Raw genomic sequence first — 26,552 nt, 5'->3', positions numbered from 1 at the left:
TCCTTTCATAATTTCTAAGGTGTATATTTGAATGTATTTCTTTTTCAAACTGTCACTCTATCACTATTTTAATCACTTTGTGTATCAGAGATGCAATGACCCTGCTCCCACAGTCACCAATTCCCTCTGCCCTGACGGAATCTTATGTGTCAGGCTTGATTTCAGTGGGTAACGCTCAATCAGTGACAAACTGCCGTTTAAAGAGTTGCTGCATTATTTATGAAAACCAGATGTGCTGAGTGTCACTTCACGCCTTGTCTGGCCACTTGGTTCATAGTCTTTACAGCTGAACAGCATGGTTGATTTTAAAACACTCACTACAATATAGCAACAATGTCACACATTATATAGACACAATATAAGATGAGGTTGTGCTGAATGAAGGCAAACTGCCCATTTCAGACTTTGTAAATGGATTTTGGGGGGGGGGGGCAAACAAACATTTTACTGAAATTACAAGGTTTTCCCCCTGCTAATTCCTTCATAACCTAAATTGAACAATACTTTGTTATATTTGATTGTCATAATTTTCCATTGCTTCTTATATCAAATTGTTTTTTAAAAATACATATTGCATCAAAATTCAGCAGCTATTGTGTTTTGGACTGTTATGAGATTAATATACAAAATGTTTGCTGTCATCATGACCCATCCTAATGACAATGTGGCCCGCAATTAAATAAACTTAAACACTTTTGCTCTAGAAGTATTTCAACTATGGCAGTTTACATAATTGTGTCTTTACTGTATGCGCTAGCATACTTTATTTGAAAATAATTTACTCGTTTGTCTCATTTTTACATTCTTTATTACTCTGTAATATTTTTACTGCCCACGGAAGTAATTGATTCTTGTGTTTGGCATTCCTCGAGGTCTCTTCAGCTCCCCAGATTTGGTGTGGTGAGCAAGCATCCCTGAGCAGGAAGGAAGATGTTTTATTCAGTAGGTAAGTGATAAGAAGGAGGGGGAAGTGTGATTATGATAGCAATCGGTCAGGCATTGATGCCTGAGCAATGTGAGACCCCACCAGGGCATTAATGGTCACAGCAACCCAAGCCTCCACCGCAATTTGTTTCCAAGCAGAACCACAGTCCAAGTGTAGGAGCCACTAGAATGAGGGGATGATGTGTAAACATACAAATACTTACTTTTGTGTGATGGTGAAAGGACGGCATAGACAGCAAACACACAAATGCACGTAGGCCTATTTACATACACAAGCAAATGGACTGCACAGCAAAATTATTGCAATGCATATTAACAGTGCATAGTGAGTCTGTTACAATGTTTGAACTTTATTTTGTACTCACACTTAGTCTTGATGTCATGATTGCTTTTATTGTAAACAATAATTATCCCTAAAGTGTGTTGTATGTCCATGTTTTTTTTTTTAGCTAAATTCCGTTCTCGATAGAAAATGTGTAGAGGTCAATGGTCAAATCATTTCATTTTTAGTCGGACTGTAATTTGGGCATTATTACTCTGTGGTAATTTTTTTCTGATTCTTTACCAGATACAAATTTTGATCATTGAACAGAAATTGTAATCTGCTGTTTGAGATGTTATGGTAAGGTGATTTATTTTGATTCTATTCAATATATCAGTTTCAAGTTAATATAACAACTGTAACATATTTGGCTTATTGCCCTGTGATTGTCAGTTCATCGATGTGTTAAAACGAATTAATTTTCAGTTTTTCACTTAGCAACATGATGGACGAGTGGTTAGTACGTCTTGGGTTCAAATCTTGGCCCGGGGCCCTCCTGTGTGAAGTTTGCATGTTCTTTCACTTGCATGGATTTACTCTGGAGCCTTCTCCGGTATTCCTCAAAACATGCATGTGAGGTGTTAAATGAAGGTTCTAAATTGACCATATAAGAATGTGAGTTTGTTTGTTACTGTTATGTGCCTCTGCAATTGACTGGCGACTAGTTCAGGGTGCATCCCTCCTCTCACCCAATTCGCCTTCATTGAACCTGTGAACCGAATGAGGACAAGCTGGAGAAAATGTACTCTCTCTGTCCTTCGAGCTACAAAGCAGATGTACGTATCATACTATACCATAGGTAACGTATGTGACGCAAAGGAGAGAGCATCTGACTTGTGCTTTGGAGACTTGGACATACATACACGGTCACTATTATTGTGTGATAACGACATCTAGCGGACGCTTGAGGTAGTACAAAGAAAAGAGATTAACGCTGATTTTTTTTTTTACATAATCTCCAGTGATTGTCAATTGTCAATCATTGTCTTAACTGAAGACTAAACTCTACATGAAATTAAATGTGAACGTGAATGTCTATTTGTCTGTACTGTACAGGTTGTACAATTGGCTGGCCACCAATCTTGGAAAAATGAACAAATAAACAAACGAATGAATAAATAAAGGCTTTATTTCAAATGTGAAAGTAAACAGTTACAAAATAAGCAAAACAGAATAGTCAAACAATGCTAATACAAACAAAACAAGACTACTTCGCATATATTAAATGGAGACGAAAAGATAAAGACAAGCTTTTTCATATGCATGTACACTATACAATAAACCAATTTCTATTTTTATACAGTTGGATAGATGGATAGTTTTGGTTAGGGTCATTTAAATTTTTGAATAAGTGTGTGAATCATCATCCAATCATTTATAGTTTTAGCCATATGGTAAATCTCAGCCTGTCATCTTATCGGCATATGTACAAGAAAATGGTAAAGGAAGTGATATTCGTCAGAGTATTTCATAACCTGTGATTATTAATGTCAGCTTGCTTTCAGTTCACTGGAATTTTCAGTGGTCTTCATTTGTACTTACATACTTGAACAAGTTCAGAGCTGTTGTTTCTAAACTTTCACAACAAGCTCCACATGCTCTTTGGCGTGCTCAAATGTCTTTTTAAAATTTCCATTCCATAGCCCGTCAGAAATCCAGTTGTCGAGGAGAGCGACCGACTGACGTCAAGTTCTGGAAATAAAGTTGCGGTACTAAGAGAAACCTATAATTATGGTATGACTTACTTTCAATAGTTTAAGAACTACTGTACTAGCTGGGAACTCAACCAGCTTGGGCAACATGTTCCAGCACATGTTCCAGCACATGCTCACACAGGATCTGGACGCTGTCATCTGCAAAACTGCACATTCACTGATGGGAAAGATATTTGACTTTGCTTGACAGCTTTGGTGGACAGCAGGGTCAACAGGAGGTGCACGGCTCAAGAATGCCCCACTAACAGTTGGTCAGAGCACTGTTTGTGTGTGCGTGTTTGTGTAGTGGAACTAAAAGCATATTTGAGGTTTGTGGATGTTTACACATGCCATGTAATGGTAATGCATTCCTTTCTCATCCCAACTTCCAGCTTCATCCCTATTCGAAAGAAGGAATGCTTTTAGAGTCTTCTGCATCTCAGTGTTGAGAAGAATACTTTTTCCTCACATTGTCAACTTGGTGATTAGATAACGTTGCTTTCCTTTGTAAAGTGCTGTTAAGTATATTCCTCTTCCGAGTGTTGATTACCTTTTTTTTCAAACTAACCAGGAGTAATTATTATTCTGTAGCTTTCTTCTCTTCCCGTAGTTTATTACTGATTTAATATTGCACACATTATTCTTATCTAATAAACCACATAGCCTCTGCTCTGTGACTTCCAAGGAATGCCACTGTAAGAGAAAACGTTGGCTTTACGTACATATTCCATGCTGACGTGATATATTTATGTGAGGAATTAATTTTTGGATATGATATGTAACCACTTTGGCTAACAACCAAACCTTTCTAAATGAAACCTTTCATGCACTAATTCTAGTATGGTGTATCAGGAGAGCTCACTGTTGACAAACCATGGATGATGCAACTTTACAAAGGTATAAATGGCCATTGTCAATAAGAAATAGATGTATTTTAGTGTCGGCGAAAGCACAAGCAGAGGTGGTCACATTTTGCTTCTTGGCCAACAAATATCTCCTCATCAAAGATGGCAAGGATATATAGCTCAAGGTTTTAAGTACTTGAAATTGTGAAATGCTCCAAATGTATTCACATCACATCATCAACACCAAAGTAATGAATTAATAGACAAGCAAGCATGGCCTTGTTAGGGAGTTATGTAAGCAGATTACTGTAACTGATGTATAATGTTAACCAGCCAGAGTGGATGGCTGATACTTTTTTCATAGCTTTCTTTTTTGAAAGACATTTCACAAGTGACATCAATTACATTGAAGAGAAACTTATTTTGATGCATCTTACTTTGACCAAGTCAACCATCCAATTCTTTACAAAATGAAAAGTAGGGCAAGACTGTAATCATGTGTGTCCACTGCACACTTAAATTCATCTGCTTAATCTTAAACAAGGACATCAATCACATTTGCATCCAAATCCCAGCCTTAGCAAAGAAGCTCTGTTTTAATTGACACTTTCAGACATGTAATACTGCATCTACTGGGATGATTTTATGCGATCATTACTGTACCTCTACCCTGAGAGCTCTTGTTTAAATCACACTCTTGAATTGGATTGCGTCATCGGTTTGTTGCACCCTTTTTCGCTCTCAAGTCATTGTCGTTCCAAACAACAACGTCGCGTACGATCAAGAGGAACGTGTCTGGTGTGTTTTTCTCCCCGCCGTGGTTTTCCCCGAGGCGTCATGAACGCACCACAAGACCTCATAGACCTCTTTGAAGCTGGCGGGCTGGGCCCACACTCCAATGGGTTTCAGACCTACCGACCGCGGAGAAAAAAAAAAGTCTGACTTGGGCTCAAGTCCAGAAACGGGGTTGATGCCGCGACGCTTAGTATGAGGGGGAGCGTTTGGCTTTTACAGTAACGTCGCTACTTTCCGGGTTTCCCCACTTTTAGCTCGTCGAAACTAGCGTGAGATAGTGATTGGACTTGACAAGCCCGCTGCGCTACTGTATCCACCTCCCCCCCCTCCCAGTTCCACACAACCAGGAAATCGTCGAGGTGTACTTCGATTATCCCGAGAGTTGCTACCCCGTTTGCGGGTGTAGATGTGACTTTACCACCCCCTCCGACATATGTTTTAGTGTTGGTTCAGCTAGTTTGACTTTAATCCGACGTCTTCAGAGCTCAAGTGAGTCCAAGTTGCCCGCGAGGAGAGGCGCTTCACCCCGGCCGAACAATGAGGTGGGTAACAGCGACTCGAATCTCCTTCATCTTTATTGTGTTTCCAGGCTACACTCTTGTGTTTGGGCCATTAGAGTTCAACAAAGGCGCTGGGACAGCATTCGCTTTGTACAGAAAACCGTTGCGGTCGAGCCGCTGGTTGTTTGGAACACGCTTGTGCTACTTTCCGTGCTGTTAAAAAAGCCAAAATCCTCCCTCACATGCTTTTAAAATGTGTTGAAGCAAACAATTGTGTTTTAAAGATGTAAGTTGTGTGTGGCAGCTTTGAGAGTGAATGTTCGAGGTTGTGTGAATCAGGAAGTGTGTGAGCGTAATGACAGCCTGGTGCTACCTGTTCAGTCTCTCTGAGCTACTCTCAAGTAGTTGAACTGGTCAACTGAATAGGGTATTTGTTTGACAATTTTTGTCTCATTTAAAAGTTTGATACATTTATATCGTCCGGTAGCATTCAGAGCGTTGCCTTAAGACTTAAGCCGCAACTGCAGGATAACCAATTGTCCTAAATGCATAGCATGCTGCTTAGATCATGGCGTGCGTTTCAAAGGCACACATTAATTTCATGTGTCTTGTACTATTTAGCTCCCTCTGGGTTTTGCAGCAGGGATGAAATTGCTCAGTGGAAAGAAGCTAGTGTCTTCAAATTCCACATCCTGTCACAGCCTGTGCGGTATGAAATGACATGCTTCCAAACCACCACTCCTCACTTAAAGCGCCCGGCACTGATTTGGAGGGGGCAACTCTAAAATCTTTTAGAATTTGCAAACTTGACTTTTTTTTAAAATCTCACTTTTATCTCTTGCACCAGCCTTTTCCGTAACAATGGGCCTTTACGGAAAGTCAAATCTTCTAACCTTTCTACCACCTTTCATTAACCGTTGTGGAAAATGGCATCAGGTCACACTTGGGAAAAGACAGCACTGTTTGATGGGTAATCAGTTAATTGACAAATAATAAATTATCAAATGACTCATAGCTTTAGAGAAAATATTGAATTTAGAATTGTTCAGTTCTGTGGAATTTCAGTCTCTCAACGGTAAATCTACAGTTTTGTAGTCCTTCATAAAAGCAGACTGATTCTTTGTGTTAATTCTTGTTTTTTTTTTTTTTTTCCAAAAACAAGCAATTGACAAACGTATGCTTTTAAATAATTCCCAAAAATGGACTGAACTTTTACTTATCCAGTGCAACGACGAGTATTGCAGGCTTACATCTAGTGTAACACTGCAGTAAACCTTGTCTGTGGCCTATTGCTTTAAAGCCCTGCCCAAGAACACAGATGCACAGATAATAGCAATGTTGCTGAGAGGAACAAAGCAATTAGGACAGATCCAGATAAAAATCGAATGTTTAATTCAAAGTAACACGAAGACAATGAAGCGTTATTATGATGAGAAAATGTTTTTGATGTAAATGCAACAGTCTGAGACAAGCAGCTGTTGTCTCGTGAGACCTGTCACATAATATCATGCAATATTTACGTTTCTGGTTAGGTGATCAAACAAATTGAACAAAAGAAGGGTAACAATCTCTTTAAAGTGTTTATACTGGTGTCGGTTTGTTCAAACAGATTATTTCATTGTTTTGCATAATTTATACTAAAGTTGAACTTTCTCAATATCAGCCTGGACAATTCTCATCTTCATGAAGTCGTATATTTAAACTCTTAATGGTTAAATGGCAACCTTGTTTTTATAAAATGTAAATGACTAACTTGATTCTCTTAATACATCAACTTTGTAATATTGCTTGTAATACCTTTAGTTACTAGTCATATTTCCAATTCTCATATTTTTCTGTTCTGTATGATGTTGACCATTCTCTCTCCCATACCAACCTAACACCTGAAACGTGTTTCAAATAATCATGCTTTATTTTAGCCAAATTACAATTTTATGAGTGGTTCAACAATACTGCTGTGGTATAATTGTTAGTAGTGAAAAATAGAAATGAAATGGTCCTCCCTAGTCTTGCTAAAGGGCTGATGTATATTGTAATCAAGTGTTCCTCCACCTGCCTTATCTGTTTCTTCAAAACCTCTGGCAGCTTCACTCAAAAGACCCGCTTGACCTTGATATGTTGTCACTCTTCTCTCCGAACAGATACAAAAATGCAACTATTGTTTCTTTGTGAAATGCTCCGGTAAGCCAACCATGACATATTCAAACCTCCTAAAGTCCCTGTCTACTTCATTCTGATGTTCATTAGTGGAAGTGTTTGACCAGTATATCCTATCGTTATTCTCTGACTGGTTATTAAATATTAACTAATGTAGAAGGCATCCTGTGGTGCAAAAGTATGTCAGAAACGCACATACAGCATAGTGACGCGACGGTACAATAAAAAGAGTGCTCATGACGACTGTAAATACAGATAAGAAAACCGGTTCCAGTCAGCAAAAAAAACAATTCACACGCAACACTATGACCCAGTTTACACAATTTTAAGACATGACAGTAATATTTTGGCAAAATCGTATTTTCCACAATTGAAACATTCAAGCAATTCTATGGATTGTGAGTTAAATACACTGATTTTCATCAAGTATAGGTCATCTGGCTTGCAGTGTGCTGCTCTTGTACAACATGCTGGCATTGTGGACGTAGCGTTATCACAGAAGTCCAGCAATGGAGTGAGTCACAACACAATTCTACTGTTTCCTTTTGCTTTGCTTGGTGCTGTTGTATATTAATAATCCAATTTAACAACCATGAAGTGATGAGCATTAAACGTACATTAGTGTTAGCGTTGAATGACATCGGAGAGTAATAATAGTTATATATGCCTGGCTAAACAACCAATTTTTAACTCGGTTGTCTTTTTCTCATTAAGTGTTAAATATGTGTTCATTCTGTGCCTTGCCCTATATTGGTTTTTTTTTTGTCAAGGTTGAAACGTAGAGCTGTGACAGACTGTATTTAGAATCAGAATCAGCTTTATTGACCAGGTTTGTGCATGCCAAACAGGGAATTTGACTCCGGTTGATCTCAGCCTCTGTACAACATTTAAGTGACTGACAACTAACAGGAAACTTAGTTCAGGTAACTAACAACATTTAAGTGGTGAGAGCAGGATGTTATTGCACAGTGATGTCTCTGAGTTTTCTATTTAGTTTGAAATAGTCATCGCTGTTATTGAAACGTAGAGCTGCGCCAGACTGTATTTAGTTTGAAATAGTCATCACTGTTAGTCATATTGCTTGCAGTAGTCATCACAGGTCAGTTTTAGTGTTACTGCAAGGTAGGAGGAGGCAAATGAAGTCATGGTCTTGTCTACATTCAAGGGTGTCAAATAGGGTTGCGCGGTAAAATCGTACCTCACTTTCAAAGATTGTTTGTGTTGTAAGGATGAAAAGTGTGTGTACTGTGGCCAAACACTTTTACAAAGAAGAGACAAATGTTCTTGCGTCGAGTTGTCTGTCACTATCAGCTGTAGTTTATTACAGAACGTAGATGTACAACAAAGTATTAAACAACGAACGTCAGCTACATGTATGCTGTTATACAATAAAAGCCAGATATGCTAATGCTGATCAAAATTAGCATGGGTGTTCTAATGACTTTTAAAGCTTCAAACAACACACATGGAGCAATCCAGGGTGTGCTATATTGTTGCCTGATAACTAGTATTGAGGACACGAGAAACAATTGAACGCTTGCGTTTAAACTTTAGAACGCAAACAGGGCAATGTGCATTCCTTGTAGCCATGGCGACTGTTGGGAGAAGGGGAAGGGCGAGCAGCTACAGCAACACTGAAGGGACAAACTTAGTTGCTTAAACTAATCACTAACTGTGACTAAATGGCACTTCATGTATACAGTCACCCACAAGAATTGTTAAGTTAACAATTGACTCAACTGCGAGCGCTGTATCAAGCACTGTATACTCAAGAGCCTCACCTCCAGTTTGTGAAAAGTTGACATAAGAAATGGTTGGTAAAAAAAATAAACGTCTCTGATCACAGTACATGGCGACAGTGATCATTTAAGGCTACCTCAGACTCACACCAGCGTCTGGATAAAAGCCGGACGTGTGGCGCTCTGACCAGTCTTTTGTTGATATTACCTTGTTGAAGTGATGACTGGAATGCTGCGCCGTGTTCTTTGTCATTTGTCCTTGTGGAATGTCAATGTTGACCCTCAGCTGGAGCTAGCATGTCAAAAGTGCATCAGTTGCTCTTAAATGAGTTGAGAAGCATCTTTGGAATCACCTTTCATTATGCAATTCTTGCCATTTCCACTAATTGTCTCTGCACGTCAGCTCTATGCTAAATTTAAAGTTGCATTGCTTGTTATGTTGGCAAGAACCAATAGAGAATCCGACAGATGTGCCCCCTCCTTTTGGTCCCTGCCTGTTTTTCTGTTTATACCACCATTGACATTGTGACTAATATCACGGGAAGTACGTTGAAGTGCTTTATGTGTCAGTAATAAATATAGAGGGGTGATGCCAGCCCACGTATGATTCATCGACTGGATGTAAATAAAAAAAATAAAGACCAAGTATTAAAATGCTGGTTGTGCCCTGAACTTGTCAGGCTTGCACACACATAATGCACCTTTTTAAGCCACTGAGTTCTCTATGCTGCATGAACATGCTGGGAACCACAATCTCTCGGGACCTGAAATGGACCGGCCACATAGACTCTGTCCGGAAGAAGGCCCAGCAGAGGCTGTACTTCCTGAGACAGCTCAAGAAGTTCAACCTGCCGCGAGAGCTTCTGAAGACCTTCTACACTGCCATCATCCAGTCTGTCCTCTGCACCTCCATCACTGTCTGGTTTGGATCGGCCTCCAAACAAGACAAGCACAGACTGCAACGGACAATCAGTACTGCAGAAAAGATAATTGGAATCAACCTCCCATCTATCCAAGACTTCTACCTGTCCAGGACCAGGAAACGTGCAAGGAGCATCTCTAAAGACCCTTCTCACCCAGGTTGCAGTCTGTTTGAACTACTCCCCTCCGGACGGCGTTAAAGAGCTCGGTACGCCAAAACCAGCAGACACAGAGACAGCTTCTTCCCCCAGGCTGTTGCTCTGATGAACTCGCACCACTCTTAGAGTCTCAGAGTCATTACTGTGCAATAACATCCTGCTCTCCACACCTTTTTTGAATTTGTCTACACTGTTTGTACTGTGTGTCCTCTCTGCATCCATTGCAGCCTGGTCATCCTGGATAAGGGACCTTCCCATCTGTGGTCTCTTCTCAAGGTTTCTCATTTCCCCTAGCTGGAGTTTTGAGTTTTTCCTTGCCCTTTTGGGAGTTTAAGATCAGGGGATGTTTGAGAATATTTGCCATTTTTCACATGTCCTGAGTGTTGTTAGTCACCTAAATGTTGAACAGAGGGTGTGATTTACCGAAGTCAAATTCATTGTTTGGCACGCTCAAACATGGCGAATAAAAAACTCTTGAATCTTGAAAGCCAGATGCAATAGGCGGGGCACTTCTTAACTCACTGCCTTATTGATCATCTTTACAAGCAGCAAAATGGCCTTCTCTAACTGTACTTTTTTTAAATTGGCTTCTTGTTTTGCATTCCAGCCTCACTATTAGAAAGGCAGCTCTTTCAATGTTTTCTTTTTTTCTGCCTCGATCATAGCCTCCTTGCTCTAATTCTCCCAAAAGCTGGACGCTTTAATTTACAGTATTTAGCAACATTGTACTTGCCCATATAAAACCTTGCAAGACGTTACCGGTTGTTTTTTGCAAATAGTGGTGTGTTCATGCCATGGGGGTTGCGTAACGTCCTTAACAGTAGGTTTTGTGGGTTCTTTCATGTCTCGACTTGTTGTAACGCTCTTGCTCAGCCAGAGTTTTCTTTTGAAATCTGATCTGATCTACCCAATTAGTTTGCTTTTAAAATCATATGAAATAATTGCCAGCCTCAAGTTCAATGCAAAACATACATTTAATTAAAAAAAAAAAAAAAAAACCAACCCTTCAAATAATCACATTTGGGGAACTAAAAACTTTGCTCTTGAGCAAAATTGGCACACGGTTCTCCACTGGATGAGCAACAATTGTTCTAGGTAATAAAGTAATCACGGGAAATCCTTCCTGTGATGGTTTTATTGCATGCACGTTAGGTGGTACAAACTAAGGTGCAAATCATCTGTCGCATTCTGAATTTGCTTCAACATTCTAACTCTGCACCCCCCCTTCTCTGAAACATGTACCACTTTAGGTCCTCCCACCTCTTCTACTCATAAGTAGACCATTATACCCACCTGCCTTTTGGATTAGACTCTTTGCAGCGACATACAAAACCTTCTATTGTCCCGTTTCCTTGGTGGTGGCTGCTGTTTTCCTTCTTTAATAGCGGCTCTTGGCCGTTTGTTGTGTATGGTACTATTCCACTTTTTCTTTTGTTAGCTTTCTCACAGGAGATAATTCTGTATAAAGTAATACAAGACATTGGCTGCGCTGACTAATGGAACCGCAGTGGAGTGTCCAAGGCAGACTAGCTTGGAAAAGCGGAGTGTCTTCTTTGTAACCAAATGTAGCAAAGAGACATCTGAGATGATGGAGTGCCCGCATCTAACAACGCAGTGCAATCCATCAAATATCTCAAGATGGGGAGATGCTGTGTGATCAGCAATGCTAATGACGTGCACTGCAAAACTGGACATAATGGAAGCTGCTTTAATGTGTCCCCCATCTTAATATATAAAAGTTAAAGAATGTTGAATTTGACCAAACATGAACAGATTGGTGGGATTTAAAATGACTTCCTTTCAACCATTTCCCCCACTCCCTATGTATCATCAGTTGTGATCTTAATGTAGAAAGACTCATGTTACTCAAATGGGTGCTGAATAAGGCACTAAACATTTCCCTTTATGATCCTACTGAGATTCAGTTCCCCTTTGGTTTGCTTGAATGGTACGCTACTCATTCATTCAGACAAGGGGTCAGTTGGGTCACTGTACTCATCTGCTAAATGGTCAACACTTAGTCATGAGTGGATATTTCCATATTTTCTTCAGTCGAGCGTTAGCAGTCCAAGCACATGGCCGGACAGTAATTTTCGTTTTTAGATTCATTCACGTGGATTAGTCTTGGAAACGTTTTTGTGGTGTGTGTGTATTTAAGGAATTCTTTGACAGTTATGATGAGGCGTGTATTTTACTTGGTAGTCATGCATCGCCTTGGTTGTGGGGATGTATGTATAAAATTATGTATGATAAGCAATTATGTTGAACGATAATATTGAAATTTTCCATGTTTCCCCCTGAACCATTGGCAAAGATAGCAAAATGCTCATCTATGTCAGGGTTTGTTCAAGGTCACAAACGTTGGTAAAACATTCAAGACATTTGCCAACAGTTTTTTTTTTTTTTTTTTTTTCTTGTCGCAAGGACATTTTGTTTAAAAATTTCCATTTGACAAGCGAATTACAGGCGAATGTCTGGCAACATTTTGCGACCAAGAGCGAACCTTGACAAGAACACAACATTCCATACTTTCGTAAACACTCGCAAATGTTCACCGCTCGGTGGCTTCAAGGGCTTGAAATAGATGCTGCACCATACCTCCAGCAGAGTCGTCCTCCTTCCACCTCAGGAAAGAACAGCTGGTGCCACTAGGTCGCTGTTTACCTTTATTATGACTGTCAGCATTTTTCATGTCACGCGTTGTACTAAAAAGGCTGAAACATTGGAAAATTTGCTACAAAACAATTGAAGTGGCTTCTTCTTCAGTAGGTTAGCTTCCTTCCTTGGGCCAGACTATAGAAGATTATACCCTGACCTGTAAAAGGAATTGAGCTCACATAAAAAGGGACAGAGGTGAGTTGGTTCCAAATATGGGCATTGAATTTGCAGGTTTTACACGCTACACACCAGTGCCTCGGAAGCAGGGAGAATTGAAGTGTATGTTTGAAGTGGACAGAGAAGACTCATGTTTGCCAAGAGCTATTCAGGTTTACGTCAGTGCTCCATAAACAATGCCAGTAAGAGTATGAGTCAGCGTGCAAAAAATGCAGAGAGTTTGTGTAGTGGAGACGTTTAAGCTGACAATACGATTCCATTCACACAAATATAGAGAGAGGAACTAAGAATAGTTTGGGAAGAAAAGGCCCTTGTTTCTGTGCATTTAGCCTGCAGCCTGGTGTGAATTTGTCTCGGAGTCATTTCCCTTAACTTTTCTTCTGAAGCCTACTGGGCCACGAGAGCATCTCAATAATTCTGGATACTGCAACAAGTGCAGTGTGCAGCGCAGCTTTCACTGTGGTTAAACAGTAAGGAGGGTGCACATGTTTTTTTTTCTCATGTTTCCTCTTTGAAGCATACACTTCCTCTTCTCACTTCTGTATGCAGTGAAGCCTGTCTGCAATTATCTTGAATTTCCCAAGGGGTGTCGTGTGACCTGAAACGCCTTTTTCTATTTGTGTGTTCTTTTCAACCAAATAATTATGCCTGGAAGTAGTCCTGTACGATTTGGACCAAATCTTTTATAGCGATTGTTCGATGTTGTAATGTATCCATCTTTTTTTTTTTTTTTTTTTTTTTTTTGGAAATTATATGAAATTATTGACCATTTTCTTATTCTTTTCTCAGTTTCTTTCTGAAAAACATTTAATCGGAAAACAATCTAATAAAAATAAAGTACAAATTAGGTCTGGACGATTATGGGAAATCTAATTGCAATTTGTTTTTGTTACACAGTAACTCATCTCCCTCTGTCTTTGTGTTCGCAGCTAATAGTGTCCACAAACTAGAGGGAGAATGCTCTGCACCATGTATATAGGAAACGGACGCAATGCAGATTTTCTCCTTTGGGAAACTAACCCACACCTCCGTGGTGGCAAATATAGCTAGACCTCTAACAAGTATTGCTAACACTAATGCCGGACGCGGAGTGGCTAAGTATGCAACACACTTATTGAGAAAAGGGAACATGAGAAGTCACAGCTAATGGCTGTAATGTATAATCACGAAAGACCAGACAGTATACATTTCACAGAAGTCTGGCTGGAATTGTGTAGGTGGAGAGAAACCAGCAAGGACAGGAGATGAGCGTTATTCTAATAAAAAAAAAAAAAGGGGGGGGGGAGGGGTTAAAGTTGAAGTTAAGAGATCACCTAATCACTCTTTTTTTTAATTTGGATAAAAAACTTCCTCCTTTCAACATAAGGTTACAAGATGTGAAATGTTATATCACCACCCCCCAATGTGTAATCTGGGATCTGGAGCCACATGATTTTTCTATCACCCACACTGAAATGGAGTGTGTTGCTTTTGTCAGCTCCAAGGACAAACTATTGCCCCCTCCTACATTAAAGATGAAGCCAAATGTTCAGTTTTCATACCCCACAGGTCTCTGCATGGGTATTCTTCAGAGATGCATTTCTATTCCCTGGAATATGAATAACTCCCTGAAGCCTGTACAACATTAAAAAATAATACTAGGCTCTTCATGGAGGACAAGAAGTCTTTTCGTTTAATGGTCTTATGATCCCAGGGAATAGGAATCCCCATAAAGGCACAGTGAGCCTGAAATGCATAAAATGCAATTGGTATTACTCTGTTTTCTTAAATGTATTTCATGTATGTTGTCTTTATCTAAAATAGCAATCCCAAGGCTTGAGATCACTACTGACAAAATTGTGGGCACTACATGTGCACTAACCTCTTTATTATACAGTGAGTCAGGTCTATTTGGCTGATCTAAATTGTGCACTGCCATGTTGCATAAGATAGCTCCACATGTAGCACCAAGAGGCACATCTTGTTAAATTGTTTGATTTGGAGAGAGGGAGTGGGAGGAGACGGAGCGACAGGGCTTGACCGAGCTTGCCGGCACTGTGGCAAAGTGCTGCGAGAGTCTTCTACTCCCATATACAGACATTTCCAACCAAGGGTCTGTTCCCTGGCCTTGCACTGTGGTTTCCTGTTAACCCCTCACAAGCGTAGGAGCCTCAGACAGTTTTTGCCTCCGTATTCTATTGTGTGTTTATGAGCAGAGCTGAGGGGCCCTTTATACATAATCAATCAAGTGGAAGTAGATCTCCACTCTTTGTTTACGAGATGACTGCATTTTTGATATTGGCATTTCTGTTTAAAAGCAAGCATTTGAAAACATTACAGTATACTTTTGCATATTGTATTTATTCCAGCAGGGTGCCATTACTTACCAAAGTACTCATTCACATCACATAGCCTGCTGAAAGGAAGATGGTTTTATGGAGAGCCTTGTTTGACTGGTTTTGCCTGGCACATTATGTTAATTTCTCTTAAATTGAATTGAACATTATTCTGAACTTGGCACTGGTCATCTAACCATGGAATAGCCTATCACTAAAAAGTCAGATTCAGTCTGTGGTTTTCTGTCAGCTTCACTACACCGCACACCGGAGCATTGACAGGTGAGGAATGTGTACATGGCTTTGTCCATACGTTTGCACCTCGCCGGCTTTTAGAGTCTCTGTCTATAGTTGTATCAATAATGCAGGTGCGCACTCTCACTCTCACCCCCGAGCCAGCCCTTTCTATGCCATTAAAAATGCATCCATTTCCCAGTCCAAAGTGTCCGTCCCCTCCCAGTTCCCATAAGCCCGTTCTCTAGACCGCACATCAACAGTGTGCTCGAGGCTCATCCGATCAGGAATCCCAGGACTATTTTTTGATGTTTAATCCTCCAGCCATAATTAATTTTTAACCTGATGGAACCATGTGTTCACTGAACACTGAAAGGCCAGTGGTATGAATTGCCACGTTAGACATTAAGAATGTGGTAGATTATTTTTTATTCAAACTTGTTTTCCCACGGTTGTACCTTAATCATAAGCTTGTTACAAATATTTTCATTCTGTTAATGCTGAACCTCCTTGTCTTTTCAGTGCATTGACATGCTTAAAAAAACAAGTGTAATATTATTCTTACTTTTCAGTGTTTTCCAGACTGCTAACAGACAGGACAATGAACCCTCCATTTGTAGCCGTCACAACAAACTTGTGTGGGAGTGACTATTGATTGATTGGGCCAAAGCAGTCCTTATAAGGAGGGGTTTGCAGCAGGAAGTGGGTTGTGGTCTAGGTGCTGTGTCATAGGAAGGGAAGTTGCAGATTGTTTCATGGATGAGACAGATGGAGGAAGAGATGGATTAAGGCACTGTGGGGGCTAAGGGGTGGTATGTACGGTGTGTAAAATAAAGACAAGAGGAGGGTACTCATCCCTTTTCTTCCTGTGGTTTTCCTTCATACGGTCTATACTTGTTTGGTGTCATTGTTGATCTGACGTGTAAATCAGTCATATACCCAAGTGCTGACTTTTGGATTCGTGCAGGTGACTTTAAATACATTTCAAATTTTATTCACAAATGTTGAATCACGTTTCTTTCTGCAGAGGTTAATTTAGAAATGTGGGAGATTGCAGAGCTTTGCACAATTTCCTGTCTTTGTCAACTTCTATTATGGTTTGACCTCCCATTTTGTTTTGAATAAAAATTCTCTCGCCTCTCACAATAAGAATAATCTAAAAAAATGGTTGCAAAGATTTTCACTCATTGTTAGAAAGGATTATGCATTTATGTGTCATGTCCTAGCAATGTTGCTGTGTCTTACGATGACGCAATTGTTTTACTTGCATGAAATGACATAATTGTTAGTCAGATGAGAATGTTTGATCTAGACAGATTATGGGTTAGATTATGTCTGAGAAATGAGAAGTCAGACCTCTGAAATATGGTAGAAAGGAGTGGTTAGAAAATACCATAAAGTGGCCACGTACAATATAATTTAAGTACAACTATTGAAATCCATTACCAAACAGAGATGTGAAGTATCCAAGATTCTACCATTTGAACAGCCAGTTGAGCAAACTGTATGTGCATGCTGGTAACATTGCCCAGTCAGGCCAGAGATTGGTGCTCTCTGGTGAATATGTTGTTGGTGCTTCCATACAAACTCACACATGAACTGTATTCTGCCTTTCATTGTAGTGAGTCGAGTATCTGCCAGGCCCGGGCCACTGTGATGATCTACGATGACAGCAATAAGAAGTGGCTGCCAGCCGGTACTGGACCCCAGACCTTCAGCAGAGTCCAGATCTATCACAACCCTTCCAACAATGCTTTCCGAATAGTGGGACGCAAGATGCAGACGGACCAGCAGGTGAAATGAATCACTTGGGGCTGTGTGTTTTAACTACTACTAAATTATTGCGCATGTCTGGGATATGTATTTCCTTAACTGGATTGCCAACATTTTGTTTATTCAGGACGTTTCAACTAATATTGTGCATGAATCAGTCATAATTAGTTGGCGCATTTGATTGAGCATGGCGTATTAATAATTGATCTTATAATTTGCGGACTCGTATGAGATAATGTGACGTCAATGTAACTGCCGTTTTGTTGTTTGCGCTAGTTTTCCGACAGTTGCAGACCAGGTTGCAGAAATTGGGGTTGAGGCGAAAACCTGCAAAATTGCTAAAGAATTCAACGTTAATAAGTTATAATGAACGGAGCCAAACACAAACACTAGCTGTTGTATATCTATGGCCTCGGCAACTAGCTCCCAAGGAGGAACATGCAAGCTAACCCATCCAGCCTTGGAGGACTATTTATCACCATTTTGTAACACCACGGAGTGCAATAACTGACCCAGATTCTACCGTTGGCCACAATGCAATGTGAGATTTTACTTATTATACATTTGGAACAAACCCCCTAAAACAATTTTGTAGTTAGAACAAAACTGCAGCAATGCGTTTCCTTAATACGTTTTTATATAAATGTCATCACGCGATGACGTTTTTTATCTTTGAAACGAATGATCAGTAAGATTTTCAAGCATGAACTTAATCAACTGTTCTTGTTTTCAATTTCTGGGTTTTATGACACCATCTCACAGAGCATCAGTGATGGCACAATGGGAAATTGTGGCCATAGAACCGGAAATACAATATGTGACAGATGCGATACACTTCGCATTCCCCTCTAAATAAAAGCAAATCCAGTGCTGTTTTGAAGGCATTTCTTAGACTATGAAAACTACTCAGCCTTTTCCATGTCTCTCCTAAAATGGAAGTATTGTATTTCAGGATATATCAGTTTCATCCAATTCCAGTATGAACTGTTTGTTATTACAAGATCATGACTCATGAGATAACATTAGATAAAGGGTGGCCATCAAGTTTCTGTAATAAGGGTTAAGTGAGTTTGGAGGGATCTATTCTTGACCACACTCTCATTCTGCCTGCTGCCTCAGCGTCTCAGTTTAAACATTCACCACGCTAAAATGCTCCCCAGAGACAGAGTCTTAAAGTGGATGATGTTTCCTGTGAGATATTTGGCCTGTTTGGGCATTTCCTGTGACCGTTTTTTTTTTTTGGAGGGGGGGGGGCTTGTTGCACATTCTGGACCCTTTGGGTGTCCAATGGTGGAGAATAATATCACTAAAGGGCAACTACTGTATGTAAAAATTCATTTTTCCTGTTCTTTCTCTCCCAATGCGTTTTGCTATCTCACCCTCTCCTCTTTGTCTGCGCTCTGTGGAATTCAGAGGCGGTTAAACAAATAATGAAATGGCATGTCAGCACATTCAGGCAACACTCAAAACCACAACATTGTTTCCCTTCTCATTCATTAGCCTGACGCCACCTACTGGATTGAACGAATAACCATGACTGAATTTTGTAATCAGCAACTGAGGAATCTTCCAGAAACTACAACACCTTCCTTTTGTCTATTTGGTTACAGGAGAAAGTGAAGGGTTTTCAAATTGATCTTTTTTTTTTTCCTCTCTCTCTTTGTACAGGTGGTTATAAACTGTCCTATCGTGAGAGGGTTGAAATACAACCAAGCCACACCTAACTTCCATCAGTGGCGGGATGCCCGGCAAGTGTGGGGGCTCAACTTTGGCAGCAAGGAGGACGCTGCTCTTTTTGCCAATGGCATGACACATGCTCTGGAGGTGCTCAACTCCATGGCAGATGCAGGTGCTGGTTTTCACTACCTCAAGCAGCCTCAAAATATGTTTCTCCAAGCTTCACGTTAACTTCTCAAATATTGGCTTGTAGTTAGCGCAGTGTTGTGGAATAGAATTTATTTCTAAACTAGACTGAGTCTTTTAAGACTGAACGGCTCAATTGTGCCTTGACTGCCATCTTGTGCCGTCTTAAAGAAAGAGCCCCAAAATATGCATACAATACAATCACCTATATTTAGTGGCGGGGTATCTAAACTTTAGTAATCTTTTAAATTTGTCTTGTGCATTGTATTTTGGCAGGCTATGCAACCCTTCCCCGGCCGATGTCGAATGGTCCATCCCCTGAAGAGATTGAGCAACAAAAGAGGTAATAGATCTCGACTGTCCACACATGCAAGCCACTCAAAATGTTTGCGTACCTGTGCTTTAGGCTCAATTCACTGTTGATAAGCAATATGTCCAACTAATACGTCTTGGAAACGGCCATGTTTTTGAGGGGGGGGGGGGGGGGGGTGCTATTCAATATGTTATTTAACAATCAATTGTAAATTCTAACTGAAACTTTGCAGTTTTGCACACAAGCATATGCACAGGATTTGCGGGCATTAGCCTGACACTGCTAAACTCAGCCCCTATAGGTTAAATGTTAAATAGAGAGTAAGACTGACACATCTCACATTCCCCACCTTCTCTTCATCCATTTATCTGTTTCTCCAACGGAGGCCATAATGCTTGCCGGCACGGACATGGCATTAACCTTTAATCTCATTTAGACTAAAAGGTTCTGTGATTGGCCTGCGAGACTGCCTGTCAAACCAGTGTTTGTCCTGCTGCTCGCTGCCATGCTGTGGCTTAAGCAATAAAGCACTGCTATTAAAACCTTCAAAATCCACCGCAGCTTTACATGGAGGTCAATGTTATTTACACCCTTGGTTTGAGTCGAAATGAGTGCCAAACTCATCGTCAGAATCATTTTTCACTACAAGTGTCAAAACGGGGCTAAGTGATGTGGTTGTGATCAACCCACCTTTACAGTCTTTAGTCGTTTGATGAGTGAAATGTTTTAAATGACACCGACTGTGTCATAATTGTATACCACCAAGTTGTTTGTATTGTATGTGAGCTGTGCCGCATACAGCTGCAGAATGCCAGATGTGGCGGGGACTTAGTTGACGAGAACTGAAGCAGCTCGAATTAGGCCACAGTGTCCATCTGTGGACTTCTTAGTAGCAACACAAATTGGGAAGTGTACTTTGTTACATACTTCATATTAATGAACATCATCCCTGTTATTCCTGCTTTTAGTACATTGGATATAGCGTACATTGTCCAATTTGTTGGACAATAGCTGATAAGTTAGCTTAAAGTTTATTGTATCCCATTGGGGGGATCCAGGGATTAATAGTTGTCCGTCTGTTTGGATTTATTTGGATCACATTCAAATTTAAGCCTCTTTCACCCAGAGATATCACAAAATTGCTGCATTCGAGCCATAACAGAAGATTTGGCGTCTTAGCAGCACATCATCCCACCAGCAAACTCGATGATGCATTGTGATATCAGCGACCGTCTCATGTGACATATACTGTAACCACTTACTTGATACTTAACTACTTGCAATAGTTAACTACTAATTGTAATACTAGCTAAGATTACTGATAAGTAGAGCTGTGAACAAATCAGTGGTGTTTCAAATAGTGATGTGAAATGGCTGTAAAAACACTGAATAACAATTTCCAAATTGAAACAAATCATTTATTGTTGCACAGACTAAATGGCAACTCGGTGTGTGTGGCTCATGTATGTGAGGAGTGTGCACGCGTTGTGTGAAGATTTAAGACTGAGCAGGTGTTCAGAGTGTAAACGGATTTAAACACTGTACTCGTCACAGTACTGTTTACCAGTATTTACCAAACAAATTATATGGCAAAAGTTGTGACCATTTCCTCATTTATTAAATGTCATTCGCTGGTTAGCTATGAGTTTAAAGTTGAGCTTTCATTTGAACTGTCCTTAATGGGAACCTGAAGTTGACACAAAGGATCAATAAGGAGGACCCTCAGACAGTTTCGACATCAGTCATAGGAACAAAAAATATTCTACTGATCAACTATTTTTAAATCGGTCATTAACATAACAATTAATAGCCAAAATACATAGCACTAACAATGACTATGTGTTTGCAGATTGGAGCAGCAGAGGTTGGAACAGCAAGAGCGGGAACGACAGGAAAGAGAGCGTCAGGAGCGAGAGAGATTGGAGAGAGAAAGACAAGCTTCAGCAGGTCAGTAAAAATGTACTGGTTACCAGAATCACACCAGTCTGATACTTTTTTTTTTTTTTCCTGTGACATGATCTTTATTGGGTGCATATTTGGGTGTACAGTGCAGTGTGCAAGCAATTCGGGCTGCAGTCAACAATTATTTTTATAAGTGATTAATCCATTGATTATCTGTTAATTGTCAATGAATTGCATTGGATTAAAAAACATTTAATTTCCACTTTGTTTCAAATTTATAATGGAAAATACAGTTGAATTATCATTAGTTATTTCGGATAGATTGCTTTGGCTCATAAAATGTTGGAAAACTAGTAGGAGTTATTGATGATTAAAAAAAACAACATTTTTGTTGCCGTGGAAACTGGAAGATGTACCAAGATCAGCATACTGTTTTTTTTTTGGTTTTTTTAGCATCTATTCCTCCTGCTCCGCCTATGGCCCCCGGGGGCCTTGCTCCTCCACCAGCGCCTCCGCCACCGCCTGGACCTCCTCCAGCCAGTGGTGTTCCGCCACCTCCAGGACCCCCACCATCTGGACCCCCATCTGGAGGACCCCCATCTGGAGGACCCCCATCTGGAGGACCCCCACCTCCCCCGCCTCTGCCATCTAATGGAGTTATCGGTGGAGGTAGTGGAGGAGGCGGGGGCTTGGCTGCGGCCCTGGCAGGAGCGAAACTTCGCAAATTATCAAAAGTGAGTGTAAAGCAAGTGCTTTAATTTTGCCGACACTATTAGTAGCTTCATTAACATTCTTAGTGTGGCTGAAACAAGTCCTTGTGTAATTTGGTTACCTTGGATATAAAAAGAGCTGTTGGATAACTTTTCAACTGCAGTGTAATAGACGTAAATGGCTCTGCATCTGCAAACTTTGATCCTGACAGCGTGACACCGTTGCCTCCACATACTCTTACCATTTTTTATCCTCAGCAGGAAGAGGGATCTGTTACTGCTCCAGTGGGCAGAGCAGACGCCAGCCGCAGCAGCAACTCCTCTATTGGAGGAGGTGGTGACCTGATGGGTGAGATGAGTGCTATCTTGGCCCGAAGGTAGATGCAATGGCAAAAGAAATGTCATATTTCCATGTCGTGTAAATAATGGATGCCTGTTATTTTTTACATAACTTGAAGTTTTGACCTTAAAACTAAATTCCTTGTTATATCAGGAGAAAAGCAGCTGACACTGGAGAGAAAGTACCTCTGAAGACACACGACAATGTACGTAGATGCTTATTTGCTAATTAAACCAGGCCAACGAATAAAAAAATGGCCCTCATATGATTTGACACTGGCTGTTTCCATGGACACTTATTCGGATTAAAAGCCTGCTCGCAAAGAAAATGCTTTATGAACACAATCTGATCAGCGCGCATGAAAACACTTATTCTGAAATATCGGATCAAGCCATCTTTACTGCGCATTGCTGTATACGCAGTTCTGGTATGCGTGGATGGAGTGACGTTTTGTTGACACGGAAGTCGCCAAGGTTATTAATTCCGGTGTATTTGGTCAATCTGCACGTCAAAGTCATATGTTCCGATCAAAAGTGTGATGCACGAACACGCAAGAGTTTTTTTGTGTCCATGAAAACAGTTCATCCAATCATAATTTTTACCCGAGGTCTGATCCGATTGAAGAAATTTTGTCCATATAAACGTAGCCACTATGGGCCCAAATATCTGCTGCAGCATGACTCACGCTAAGCAGGTCTTTAATTTTTCCATACAGGAGGATTCAGAGCCTCAAGGTCAAAGTGGTGAGAAACAAAGATTTGTAACAACTCGCTTGCAAAAAAATACAAAGTTTATATTTTCACACTTCATCTTTGTCAGAGATCACGAGAAGAGCCTGGGAGAAATCGTCCACTATGACCAGGTGATTAATGATTTCTGTTTTATTAGGATGTCATCATCAGTTTCCTTTGATGCAATGTGTTTGAGCTCACCCTAAGTGTTGTCCTCCATCAGCGTGCATGCAACTTCACAAATACCCGCATGCTTTTTGCACCGTTGTCCAAGTGTGTTGTAGTAAGCGAATGTCAACCATCTCCATTCTAAGAGGAGAGTGTGTGTATGTTTCACTAACAGGAATAACTCCATTCCCAAGAGCATGGACTCCACCTCCTCATTGTCCCAAAGTTACAGGTATACATGCAGACTATCCCATCCACTGTCAGCTTCACTCCCCTTACTTTTTGTTTTTTTGCTTAGTGAGCAACACTGCTTGCAGCCGCACACAAGAATGCACTTTGTGTTTGTTCAGATTTTTATCTTGAGAGACAGAAGTTCAATGACATGATGATTTATTGTATTTCCATAGGATGTTTGAGCTCTTTGGGCAGCGCTGCCCCCTTTTGGTCAAACTACTGCCAGCCACTTTGACGGTTGCATAGGTGGCTGTGAATTGTTTTAGCCATGGTTTAACCATGAGTACATGTACAGGAATCTCAATTTGGATTGATGATGCTGTGGTTGAAACGATTCTCAATTATCTATAAGTTTTACGAATGCAAAAGTATGGGGGGAAAAAATAAATCTTGACTGACACCTGTGGGTGTGTACAGTCCATGTTTTCATGACATTAATTTTTTTTTTGCAGCACTATGGAAATTTTTCCCAAATACTCCTTTTTGTGCAATTTTACTTTAATAAACACACATTAAAACCAAAACTCTATCTGTTGCGCAGGGCGAAGCCAGCAAACAACAGTAATGACACAAGTGGATTCGAAGACTCAGATTTAGAAAAGATGAAACAGGTAACTTGATTAGAGGTTAACTTGATTGTTTTCTCTTCCTCACTCGTGCTCTCTGTCTGTCTGTCTGTCTGTCTGTCTGTCTGTCTGTCTGTCTGTCTCTCTCTCTCTCTCTCTCTCTCTCTCTCTCTCTCTCTCTCTCTCTCTCTCTCTCTCTCTCTCTCTCTCTCTCTCTCTCTCTCTCTCTCTCTCTCTCTCTCTCTCTCTCTCTCTCTCTCTCTCTCTCTCTCTCTCTCTCTCTCTCTCTCTCTCTCTCTCTCTCTCTCTCTCTCTCTCTCTCACACACACACAACAGCTTTTGTTGTATTAATGCCCTCATACAAAGTTTTGTCTGACTCATGGTGATTTTTCTGCAGGAAATACTTGAGGAGGTGCGGAAAGAACTTCATAAAGTAAAGGAGGAAATCATCAGAGGTAAGAACATGGCCCTGAATGTGGTCCAAAACTAGTATAAAGAGCGTTTGCGCTGAGCCGGAATATGTCTATTAGTGGTAGAGGGGCTCAATGCATTTGAATAATATAGTATTTAATTCGTCTTAACTCTTCACACAAAATACATTTATTACCATATGATCATTCATAATTGTCATATTCAGTATAGGGCTGGGCGAGGAATTGATTTATTCAGTATATCAATTTGGGGGGGTGCAAATACCCTTTTGAAATAATTGATCCTCAAACCTTTTGTAATGCAACTCCAACTGCACGCTTGATTGTTTTCAGGAAATATCAGCATGCTAATTCTTTTATTTAGGCATTATTTAACTGTGCACACTTTCTCGCCAAACTCTGCTGTCAATGTTGCCTTTATCGGTGCCGCTTCTGCAAAGGCAATTAATTATAACCATCAAGTTAGATGCTGGTGTCTATTTGAGGAACAGCATTAAAGTGGGTAACATAGGAAGCAATTACCTACTCGCAGCATGGTGTCTTCTATTAGCGCTAAGGCCACAGAAGGAATGCATTGCCAGACTGTTGACCTTTATTGTTTCTCACTCTTCTACCTCACAGCCTTTATTCAGGAGCTGCAAAAGAGAAGCACATAGTTTTGGTGCACGTCTGGTGTAGCAGAGGGATGTGATGGATGGAGGCTTGCTGGGACCTTTCCACCACTGCATCCTCTAATGTAGCCCAGGGATTTCTCATTTTCTTTTTTTTTCTGTCTCCCACAAGCATTGCTTTTGTGTCACCATGCCTAGATACTCTTCATGTAAATGGTAACCCAGGGAACCTGCTCAGGCCACCATCCAACTTGTTCAAATATCACTCACTTGTGTGGTGATGCTGTTTCTCCCTCATTCATTTGTCCTATTCCAAGGTGTCCTCAACGTGAATAAGTTGAATTCACAGCTGCGGTCACAGTACTGACTTGTCGTTATTGTTAATCTTCATATCAGGAGTCTTTCTGCTAGTTGCGTCTTCTGACAGATTCACTGATCAAGCAGTATTCAGGGATAGAAGGTATTTGCAACATTTTTACTGTAAACAGCAAGATGGTGGAATGTTGGCATTTGGCTACGACGCTTTCTTCTCAGCAACGCCTCAAAAACAGCCATAAATACATCAAATGTCTGCTGGTAGTTCGTATTCTCTTAATGGAAATTGGAAGACAGAAAATCAATAATTAGGGAGAGAGCAGAGAAGCAAACTCCCTGACTTCTGCGGTCTTTTTCTGCCACAAGGATTTACATCTCCCGGCACAGCACAAAGCCTTCACTGCTGCAGGAAGGAACGACGAGCAAATGGATGCCGATGGACAACTGAAATGCTGTGAACGAGAGAGTTGTTGTTTTATATTTTGAGAAATGTATTCTCTTTGCATTGCACTTGTTCCAGAGTCAAGTGTGAGCATGTGCCACACTGCCTTGACAACCCCCCCCCAGTCTAAATGCAATTTGTTGTTGGCCAGTGCAGTGGTCCTAAACTGTACTTCTGCGAGTTATTTTCTTTCATTCTTAGCTATATTTTCTACATTTTTTTCTTTTTTTTTTTTTGAAAAACATGGCCATGAATAGGTCAATTAGTTTGGCCATGACCAACTGCCTTGAGAATGGATATAAATATATATATGAATAAATATATTTGTTTTGAGGGAAAGTGTCAGCAAATGAACAGTTTTTTTCTATTTTAATTAAAATGACTGGTGAATGGGGATTTTGTTTTTTCCTTTTGATTATTGTTTTCTTATGAGATGTTATTTTGGGTTCACGGCTTTTTCTAATAAAATCTAGGCTTTTTACACTGAAATATAAAGCAAAGAGCTTAGAGACACTGGATTAGAAATGCCTTTATAGTCGAATACAACTGCTTCTTGAAATGCATTTCTTTGTCAGAGTTTTTTTTTATTTTTATTAGGTGCATTTACATTTGCATCGGTTTGGCAAAATCATACTCAGACGATGTAATACAGTAATGTGTAATTGTGTTGCACATATGAGTACCCATCACGT

The 26,552-nt window shown here is 40.3% G+C and overlaps 1 protein-coding gene across 3 annotated transcripts; it reads left to right on the top strand.

Annotated features, from left to right (window-relative positions):
- The first annotated feature begins 4,667 nt into the window (after positions 1-4,667).
- On the top strand, positions 4,668-26,423 carry vaspb (vasodilator stimulated phosphoprotein b). Of its 3 annotated transcripts, none has more exons than XM_037268531.1 (14): positions 4,670-5,143; positions 17,083-17,254; positions 18,902-19,082; positions 19,373-19,439; positions 21,259-21,356; positions 21,765-22,045; positions 22,283-22,398; positions 22,515-22,566; positions 23,077-23,104; positions 23,181-23,223; positions 23,436-23,492; positions 24,036-24,105; positions 24,459-24,516; positions 25,114-26,423. In XM_037268531.1, the coding sequence occupies exons 1-14, from the start codon at positions 5,139-5,141 to the stop codon at positions 25,146-25,148; spliced, it is 1,263 nt and encodes a 420-aa protein (XP_037124426.1). In that variant the 5' UTR covers positions 4,670-5,138; the 3' UTR covers positions 25,149-26,423. The 3 variants fall into 3 exon arrangements, with proteins under 3 accessions (XP_037124427.1, XP_037124426.1, XP_037124425.1); XM_037268530.1 differs by having other exon boundaries at positions 4,672-5,143; positions 22,280-22,398; XM_037268532.1 differs by lacking the exon at positions 23,436-23,492 and having other exon boundaries at positions 4,668-5,143; positions 22,280-22,398.
- The last annotated feature ends 129 nt before the right edge of the window (positions 26,424-26,552 follow it).

Source organism: Syngnathus acus, chromosome 13 (genome assembly GCF_901709675.1).
Source record: "Syngnathus acus chromosome 13, fSynAcu1.2, whole genome shotgun sequence".
Lineage (NCBI taxonomy): Eukaryota > Metazoa > Chordata > Actinopteri > Syngnathiformes > Syngnathidae > Syngnathus > Syngnathus acus.
This window is presented reverse-complemented; position numbering and strand designations above follow the sequence as displayed.

Bases quoted from the DNA above. Each gene is read 5' to 3' on its own strand.
- vaspb (XM_037268530.1), top strand. The intron at 17,255-18,901 runs GTGAAATGAATC...CTCTTTGTACAG, and splicing joins AGATGCAGACGGACCAGCAG to GTGGTTATAAACTGTCCTAT. The intron at 24,517-25,113 runs GTAAGAACATGG...TCTACCTCACAG, and splicing joins AAAGGAGGAAATCATCAGAG to CCTTTATTCAGGAGCTGCAA.